This window comes from Sinohyriopsis cumingii, chromosome 14, assembly GCF_028554795.1.
Source record: "Sinohyriopsis cumingii isolate HCF-2022 chromosome 14, ASM2855479v2, whole genome shotgun sequence".
NCBI classification, from domain to species: Eukaryota; Metazoa; Mollusca; class Bivalvia; order Unionida; family Unionidae; genus Sinohyriopsis; species Sinohyriopsis cumingii.
In genome coordinates this window covers 99,169,972-99,180,640 of record NC_142974.1, presented here as the reverse complement: position 1 = coordinate 99,180,640, position 10,669 = coordinate 99,169,972, and the positions used below count along the sequence as shown (strand labels likewise).

Here is a 10,669-nt window from a genome sequence, read left to right as displayed (position 1 = left end):
ACATTAACCTGTCTATAGCTTAAAGGTCACAGTACATTCTTTAAAGGGCATTTTGTTGTGGTCAGAGCAGCGTGAAATGTACCCATTAGGACTGATGTGTTGGCTAGGATCGATAAAGCGTCGCAAAGTAATTAGCCTATTACGTTTGGGGCATGAATTTATATTTAATTAGGACCCATTTGTTAAGAGTTAAACAGATATATAGATCGAGATGGTAACCCGAGGTCATAGTGGTACAGTGACAATAATTAAGATAAACCAGGGAATATATTTAGAATTGTAGTCCGTTTGAAACAGGTGTCATAAGATGACAGTTTTAAGATGGTTTATTAATAAGGGCATACAAAAGGAATAATTTTCTGACTTCTATGGTACTCAAAAGAATTCTGGCAGGTAAAGTAGTTATCCTGATTGGCTAACCTAAAGGAGGGATTTGCTACAAGAAACAATTCAAGGGTTTTAAGATAATCACCTCGTAGATATAAGCAGTCTAAGTCCCTGTGAGAAGGCAAGAAAGCCTTGAATCCAGGGAAGCAGAAATTGTTTTCCAATTATATATCATCACTGGGACATTGGATCTGCAAACGATCCGTATCCAGAGAAGGACAGATGGTTTTCCCTGATGTTAATCTATCTAGAGCTTGGGAAGGCTGACAGAAAATAACTTTACACAACTGACTGCACATTTGGAAAGACGACGCAGTCCGCAACTAAGAGGTTGATGACTTGAAGAGGCTAGTAGTACAAGGAGAGAGAGAGAGAGAGAAAGTGACAGAAACGCTGACTGATCATAATAAGTTATTTGGAAAAAACCGGAAGCACTAGGTGATGCTGTCAATCTCAGTTTAATCAGTCACACTTATGATGAAATTTTTTATATCAGTAATAGAACTGCAAACTGAAATTCGCATTATGTTGTAACAGTATTTCTGAGAAAGAGCGAATCATTCACGTGCCACTTTTGTTGATGTATTTGATTAAATTATTGCATTTAAGATATGGGAGCTCGTGTATAATCTATTATATAGTTCCGTTCTGTTCTCAGTTATGCTATCCCTTGATTCCATAATTTATAGTTTTAATTACTCGATCCAGGCAGTGGATAACGATGACCAAAAGCGTTAAGGAGTAGGAACGTTTTCACATCATCCATCATCATCCACAATCACCCCTCGTCCACGAGATAAATCAATGAAACTATCAAGATACTGAAAGTGACAACGAAGGACAGTTCTGGGTTTACAAAAACAATAAGACAGAGTATGAAGTAAAAGAAAGGGCCAAATATGTTGCAGAAATATCACACCATTCGCATGGACAACCTTTCACTCACAAGTGTGATACAAAGAACAAAGATCAACTCACATGTCAACTGCTTAATGACTGACATTTTAGAATATTTGGGCCATTATATATCAATCAACGATCTGATAGTTAACATAGCTACACACCTAAAGGAATCAGGATAATATTATGCATTATACGCAATGTATTACTTCTATTTAGAAGCTAACAACTGAAGAAGAACAAAACAGTCATTAAAATTATTGACGTAAGGAAGAGAGATGAACAGTGAAATTATATATGATGGACTTTATGCCACTATGCAGCTTTCTTCAATCGTCCACATAGAATATTCAGCCCCGTATTTGATGTTCAACCAGTTCTTGTTGCGTCATCCATGGTTGAACCAATACCTATTGCATATGTTGCAATAAAGGATATAAGTCGTTATGACTACGTAAAAGGAACGACGTCTGTAAGACCAACAAACCAGACATATGTCCACACAAACATAATATACAAAATGGAGATCACATCCTGTCAGCGTCTACTGATCCAAGTATTCCTGTAGTTGATGAAGCTGAAACAGATGACAGATGTAATTCATCCGTTGTAGACACATATTAAATATTAGTCTCAATCACTGTTTCGCATAATGAAATGTGCATACCATCTTCACATCAACCTATGGATTATTGAAAACTGTATTTACACCGCACCAAAGATGCTAATTAGCAAGAAGCTTTCTCGAAAAATCTAGCAAATCCGGAAGTGTAAAGTAAATATTCGTAAACAAAGGAAGTCAAAAGGTGATTTTTATGTCAATAATATTGAGAAACTATTGCAGATTCAGGTACTCAGAAAAATAACAGATGATCAACGAAGGGAAATTTCTCAGACTTTCTGGGATATATGTATTTATGAGAATAAAACTTTATTTGTCAGCACGTGGAGCAAACAGAACCTGTAATGGTTTCAAGGAGGAAGGAAAAAGATGTTCCATGAACTTTACACAATTGTTGGTCAAGACAAATGTCATGCGTGCAAAAGCTTGCTCTTTGGGACATTACATATTGGCCAAACATAAATTTTGCATATGCAATGAGGAGTAAAATAAGTGCATTTTTCTCTGGTAGATATTAGCAGTGGCTCACATCCTCTGCCCAGTAAACACCAGAAACTGATATTCAGTTGTTCGTGACCAGGTCTATAGTTCTACTAGAGCTGAACAGCACAACACAAAAGGAAAACGGCTCGGCAATGAAACAAGAAAGAAAAGAAAAGGGCCAAATATGACACAAGATCACATGTATCAAAAATTGACTTACAAACTGACCTGAAAACTGTTTGCTTCTTAAAAGGAGGACTGAAATATTTAAAACAGTTGCTGCTACAACTAATGCAACTTGCTTTTTATGGGATGCGGCACAAGAATGTACAGGATCTTGCGACCGGTCCTATCATGCATATTAACTCTCTTGCGAGCAGAACCACCAACATCAAAGAAAGTCACTTATTATTCTGACATTGCGGAGGGCGAAATCAAAGCGAAATTGTGTTATTACCATTGCTATATTGCACTCGAATAATTAAAAACATACCGAACGCTCATTAATCAAACGTTTAATGAAAGTGGTGATTCAGAAATGGGATATGGTTTAATTTATACCCACATTGTGAATGAAACGAAGGTTACTACACCGTATGTTTTTTCACCGTTTGGAACAGTTATATCCCTTTCAGAGAAGGTTAAGCCCCCTTTTGTAAAACAACTGAAGTTTAAGAAAACTGAGAAATGTGAAAGTAGGTACACAATTGGAAATAGTAAACTGGTTCACGAAACAATAGATCCAGGTGAGAAAGAAAAAAAACACAAGCTTTCTGCGAACAATATCTGCTGCTAAGAAAGCTGATATCTGTTTTGTCTGTGCTTCAGGGACAATACCAGATCAATACTATGAGCATTATCAGTCACTTCCATCCAGTACATCTGTGAAAGACAAATTTCTAACTATCAATACAAGTGATCATATTGATCAGGATTAAACTTCATTTGATCGGCCACTTTCGTGGACACGATATACAATTCTAGAAAGCATAAACATCTTGGACAATGTAGCATAGTCTTTAATTCAGTAAAACAATACCGGCGAAATGATATTCTGACCTTTTAAGTTTTATATTTCTGAGACTATATATTAACTATATATTAATCCAAGATCGTATGGTAAGTTGTGGAATAGCGAAGTGCCAGTTATGTTTATCAAGATACTCTGAATATATTATCAGTCTTTACTACAATATGCAGCAACGGAGAAAATTTGTTATAATATTATTGCACATTTTAAATACTTTGCTACATTTCTTTGCTGTAAGAACAATCACTGATATGAGACTATGTACTATTTTCTTTATACATTCATAAATTTGTTGACATGGTTTCATCATAACACAGTTGGCTACGTGTTCTGCATTAAATATTATGGTAAGAACAGGTACTATGTGTTTGCTTAACTCTCTGGAGAAGTATTATCTGACATTAAGATTTCGGATAAAAAGATGCTAAAATAATATGATACCATTTAGCTTCTGATTGTAAAAAGTGCTAACTGCGTTAGTTTGGTAGGCACGGAAAACAAAAACGAAAAAAGACTTATTATAAAAATGGAAACTGCAAATTATTAAAGGCATACATATTGTATGCTATCATTGATTTTAAAAAATGCTTCCTTTTAAGAAATATTACAAAATTATTGACACGGGCATCAAACATAGTTTCCAAAATCTAATTAAACCTTTCTTGATGAATATCTCAAATTGCTGAAAGCATAAACATCTACCGGCGTCGTTTGCCCCTTACCATTTTGATTTTTCACGTTACCATATCACGAAATGACACGCTATAATGTTAGAAAAGAAAATCCCGAAGTACACAAAAGTGACAGTCTTTAAACACAATTTTCAGCCTTTAAGATTGAACAAAAGCTTGAATCCACGTTTTCCAATATTTCAAATCTAAAAGAAGAAACAGAAAGCAAAGTAAATGTATGAAAACTGTATACAGTAGAATGTCTTGAAAGCTCATCCATATATAAAATCGAAGGGGTAAAACTCATACCAGACAATGCTGAGATAAATATTTTATTCAGGAAATATTTCATAGTTAATTAGTTAATTATAGATAAAAGCGCAAAGAAAAAAAGAATAACAGCTTAAATGAAACAATATGTGTAGATATCGGCCTATATTAACCGAGAAATATTACATTTTAATTGATTAATTATATTAAACTGGATCTCTATAGATGATACTTTAAAATGTTGACCTTAGGACCTTTGATTCGCCATTTTCGTCTTATACATAAAATGTCTGTGCAATTAGTAGCAAGATGTCGATGTCTTCTTTCTCCATCTATTTTCATATTTTGATTAGTACTGTATTCATGGATAAATAAGCAATTGCTGGCTGGTGATTTCAATGCACAACTCTAAGTAATCTAGTAAGATATACATTATACGGCGCTTCTTTAATAATAGACTCGCCTATAAGATTTTAAAACATTGGAATAGCTTTCTTTACACTCGAATACAGCATTGCGATATTATAACCTAGACAGCAAAATTCCACTTTAAAGTACAAACTTTTTCGAACACATAATTCTAGCGATATAACTAAATTCACACTTCATACGGGACTATTGGTGCATGCAATGGTATAGCCTATTATAAATGAGTAAACTGTATAAACAAATAAGGCCAATATATTAAACTTGATGAATGTGCAGCTCCTTTGTGCTGACAAATTGCTTCTATTCATAATTATTTATGTATTCAAACTGTTTAATTGCACAATTAATAAATAAGAAACAAGATGTCTTTGGTCCAGCAGATATAAATTTATCTCGGAAAGAAGTAGATTTCACGCATATATTAGATGAAGAAGTAGTATTGGCCAAAGACTTTCCAACCCAGACGGTTAAAACGAAATCCAGCACAGTATGAAATAATAATTTCCACCTGAAATATTTCGTTTTCATCTTTACAGCTTTCACCGGTGGATGAGAATCGTAAAGTACTACACTAGGATTCAATTGAACAGAATTTCCAATCCACTATTAAAAAATTAACTAATGAACCGCCAGACATGCAAATGAAGGAATGGCTTGAAACTCCCTCACGCTAAATAAACTACGCTTCACGTTGTTTCATAAGAAATCTAAGATGCTTCCGTTTGTAAAATAATCTATAAGGTTGTCGTGTTTTATGCAATATATAAAATAAGAAGAAAAGAAGAGAAGTAAATATTTCATCGATTTGAAATGTGATTCCGTTGTGGTCGAGACATATTTAAAAATATCATCGCAAAGGATTTCGCACTATACTTAATACACTATTTACTGGACTAAAAGGAAGATAGAATACAAAAAAAGAAGAAAACAAATTAGAAAGCTGTTTGATTATAGTTGTTCTTTGAATTGTAATACACAGAATAAGAATGAAGCCCTCCAATCAGATTTCCAGTTAGGCCTTGATTTACTAAAACGAGGTCATCGACGTATACGTTGAATATGTGTAGTACGACATTCTCCGAAGTATTGTATTTCCAACTAAATTGTCGGTCGTTAGCGAGAGGTATCTTCTTCGAGTTGAGGGGCGTCTACGTTGTAGCGCATTTAATCCAGTATTTACAAAGTTGGTCTGAAAAAAGTAGCGCTAATGTAAAATATATTGCGTTGTAAAACGAATAAAACAATGGGATTTGACATAAGTTCTAGAAACGTTGGTGGCTCTCTCCCGTTTAAATATAAGGAACATTTTACATGACAGTAATGCGTGGTTAATTTCAACTGAACCAATAAACTAAATGAGAGAGAGAGAAATAGATTTAAATGTGAATGCAAAATTAGTATTACCTATTTCATTTAAATTGATTTTAACTAATTGTTTTCTTTATCATTAATTTATATCAAGACATGCTAAAAAATTATACGATTTTCCTGGAAAGGTCCATTATCCTAAAGTAACTTACCAAAGTAACAAACATATCATAAATTATAAAAATGTGCTTAATAGCTCATTCTCTACATCTTATATTTTGGCAGTACATATAAATGTAAAGACTGGTTTATGAACATGAGCAATATGGTCAATCAGCAAGTTGGACACGGTCAAGATCGACATTATTTACATTCGCAACATGTCCACATGTTAGTGTCAACAATCTCTAATATTCGAATCTGTGTTTCAATATGTGTAAATCTCTTAAATCAGTACTGTTTTGAATTGTCTGTTAGAGATTTCTCTCTGAATTTGATGTGATAAAAGTTAAACGCGGTCATTAAGTTAATGTTCATACATTTCATCAGCATGGTTATAATGAGACAAGACCTTAAGTTATAATGTCGTGATATATAAATGCGTCACTATGAACTTTCTTTACCTTGCGTAACAAATAGATTCCAAATCATCCACACACCACTGGTCGTGCCATTGTCCATTGTTAATAGAATAAACAGCCACACAAAACTCCTTCTTCGTCTGTGGCTGTCCGGGATACCAGTTAGTGTATATAAACGGGGTGCTAGCTCCGTTTTTGTGCATCCATCGCCATTCGTTCTGATATACTAAGCTTGTTCCATCAATCCAGTATCTCCCTCCTGAATCGGAACGTAGACAATGTACATACCCATAGTAAAGGAGAATATAGCGTCTATTATTGCACACATTCTGGATATACATTATAAATAATGATAGAAGTGCCGACTTTAGAGTTTACTTTTTCTTGGCGTGAAGCTTATTTATACAGGGTAGGTGGATTTCAAACAAATGCTCTATTGTGTTGCTGATCTCCTTCCTTACAAAAAATCCTTGTGGAAGCTTTTAATGATTTCTTCTCTTTCCACATGTGTCTGAAGTACGACACAAAACCCAGCTCGATATGTTTCTCTCATTTCATTATCATTTAAAATCTTTTTGAAAAAATACATTTGTGAAAGTTTTGCATCAGCAAATGACATAGCTTTTTAAACAATATTTTAAGATGGACTATTTATCCGTATTATAGTAATATAGATGAAATGTGTATAGAAAATGTAATAAAAGCACAGTAATCGTAGCGACAAAGATTCACAAGGAACAAAAAGGAGCAAAGGAGCTGTGAATCAAAAATCTAATATCAATATTATATAATGTAAATATTTTAGCTTACCACCGTTTCGGGCAATTAGGGAAATAGCTTCCTGTTCAGATCCATCTGTCACAGATGCAAGGTCGCCTCCCATAATATTACAGTACATCTTACAAAAGAAATGTAATTCAAGAGAAAATAACCGTGTACTAGATTCGGCTTGATTGATTTAAATTACATGGCAAAATACTTTTCTTGCTTGTACTTTGTCCAAGCAATTCATAAATTTATCAATATATTCACATGTTATTTCTGAACCACTAAATAGTTTGTTTAAGAAAGTTACACCGATTCCCTGAATACCATACTAAATTCATAATTGCACAATATAACCTCGAGTGCCTGGACCACATACTAATTGATTGATTGTGTATTGGATGGGACAAAAATAATAATATAAAAGGTAAGCAGGTTGGAAACAGAAATCAATAATCGACTGCGTGACCGGTCATATCACTGGACATTTTCCACGAGCTTACCAGGTAACAAATATAGTATTAAATTAATGGCAAGTTATAGATCAAGGGACAGATGTGATTTTTGTTACGAATATAACCCTAATTTTGTATAGAATTTGCCCTTTCACAATGAACAAACAAAGAAAATGTTCTCACTTAGAACTTAATGTTGGTGTCGTCTATATACAATTCGACTTAGCAATCTTTTGAATATTATTCTGAAATAATTATGAGACAATTAATGTGGTTGTTAACTTGTGGGAATACTTAAAACAGAGACAGACATAGAAAAGCACACATGATAAACGGAACAGTTTGTGCAAAACTCAAAACGAAATATTGTATGCTAGTATGCTTATCTCTAGGTAATCGAAAGATAATAATAAAAATGTTCCCTAGACCAAACGGAAGATGATTTAAATTTAAAATCGATTAATAAACGGATCAAATCTTGGATTCAGAGGAAACAAACAACAGTTTATGCATACACTAATATCTACCTCACTGCTTATAGTCATCCACGCTAAGGTCAGATCCAATATATTTCGTGATATAAAAATAAATATTTATTATATAATCAAATATATTTTACAAATATTGTGCTTTTATCTTTTAAACCCACGAGTTCAAGCTGTCGCTTATCTAACAGAGTTGACATTCGCCAAACTATATATTTGTTCCGTATTTTAAATAATGTAAATTGTTTCTAAATCTTGTTGTCTATGACTTTTTGTTTGCTTTCTTTTCGTTTTCTTTGTTTGTTGTTTTATATATTAATACATGTGGTCAAGAGAACTAAAATAAATGGATGTATTCATTTTGATCTTGCGTGGGTAAAGCTCACATAGATCAGGTTTTGTCGTTTAATTGTATTTAGTTTAACATCCCCGCTTAACAGGATTCTAGTGAAAGCTTCTGGGAAAGGGAGGTTCCAATTCAATGTTTGTCTTGTAGTATTTATCACAAACTATTAGTACACTCGGATAAGGCTGAACATGCAAGAGGATATGTACCATGTCCATAGTACCTCGCTCCTGCATACCACTTTACTATAAGAACCATCCAATATCGGTGGATCTTTCTTCTCTTTCAGGTTCTTCGGTTTTCATATCAGAAAATGCCATGCTATTCCAAAATTTTTGAGTGAGAATAGTTAAGAAGTGAATAAAGTTAAAAGTGTAAACAATTGAAATACATTATTCCATTCATTCTCTCCTCTGCATTTTTATTACGAACAATAAATGATCTAGAAGACATTAATTTTACAATTATTTACCTTGGCTTCAGGCCAGCTAGCCTGTTGTTTTACTTCCTTGTAACATCCAGACCGAACAAACTGGAAGCCAGGGGGACATTTATATTGTGCATGACACCCTTCAAAATTCAAAGCATTTGTTAAATTTGGATATAATCTTTAACTGATACCAACTGTTTTCTTTTTTATTTATTATTTTGGCAAAAATCACATATAGTTCTTCAGCCTTTGGCATCCGGATACAAACTCTAAAGATGGGCTAGAAAGTAAAACATGCATAACGTTTGCCAATTGTCACACTACCCACATCTTTCTTTCGTTCCCTCTCTCTCTCTCTCTCTCTCTCTCTCTCTCTCTCTCTCTCTCTCACGCACACATTATCTCTCTGTTACCTGAGCCTCAGGTATCTGGGCCAATTATGTACACGTGAGTTGTTATTGATTTTTGTAGCGTATATACTAACATTATATCATTCAGTGCTGATGATTATTTATTATATAATTGGTTACTCATAATAAAGCAAAGTCTATTACGTCTAGGCATATAGTTATGTGACGAAAGAACAGATTAACCAGCAAATTAGCTAACTACAATTTTATATTTTGAAATAGAGGTAAAGAAAACAAACCAACAAAGGCACTAACTGATCATAAAGTTACAAAAAATAAATGCATAAGTCAACAAAGCTAACATAGAAACATACCGTCGTGAAAACTTTCAAACATGACCAAAATGAAGAAAGTCAATGAGAATCCCATTCTGTTCATGAAGGAAGTCCTTGTAAACTAAATCAGAAATAATAGAAAAACACATTTATATCTCTCTCTAGGATTTGTGACTCAAGTGTATGTACTCTAGAGGCTATCATTGAATAATCAAGTATGCCCCTCCTCCTAAGTAGCAATGTCCATTAATTGAGACAGAGACTGTATTATGAATTGGCACACATCATTTTATTACACTTCGGAGTATCGGCGTTATTGGCTGACGCTGCTATAGGCGTGTATTTCCGGAATCGTGTGAAGCGTGTTCCCCGGTCGAACTGACATTGCTACATTTGTAACAATATATCACATACTTGATATCCTGTATTGTCTCTGCTGTACAAATTGAAGTCTAATTGCTTCAGTCGGTCTATACTTGCACAGGGTTTTGTTTCCTGACGGAATGAAATTCTGACAAGTGGAGGTGTTTTCATACAATTTTCGTTTGGTTGAAATGCTATGGTTGTTGATAATGGACTATGTAAGCAAAAATAGGAAAAGTTTCTTTAACTAAACTGATCTATCTAATTTCGTTTGTCAACGTTAGTGCGCATCCCTTGCAGATCGGCCATCTTGCAAATTTTAATTTATTTGGCTATCATGAAGCGCATAGTAATGTACTTGTGCTTTAATTGACGGAATAAAATAAATGAGACGATATTGGAGGAAACGTGTAATCAAATTAAATGACAAACATATCAAACTTAAATAATCAAATGTCA

At 33.9% G+C, this 10,669-nt stretch overlaps 1 protein-coding gene across 1 annotated transcript; it reads right to left on the bottom strand.

Moving 5' to 3' along the window:
• Nucleotides 1-4,412: 4,412 nt before the first annotated feature.
• Nucleotides 4,413-10,039, bottom strand: LOC149784475 (perlucin-like protein). The gene is made up of 5 exons (XM_089932557.1): nt 9,887-10,039; nt 9,205-9,302; nt 7,492-7,579; nt 6,724-6,940; nt 4,413-5,981 (listed from the first exon to the last, which is right to left on the bottom strand). The coding sequence occupies exons 1-5, from the start codon at nt 9,948-9,950 to the stop codon at nt 5,969-5,971; spliced, it is 480 nt and encodes a 159-aa protein (XP_089788683.1). The 5' UTR covers nt 9,951-10,039; the 3' UTR covers nt 4,413-5,968.
• Nucleotides 10,040-10,669: the final 630 nt, after the last annotated feature.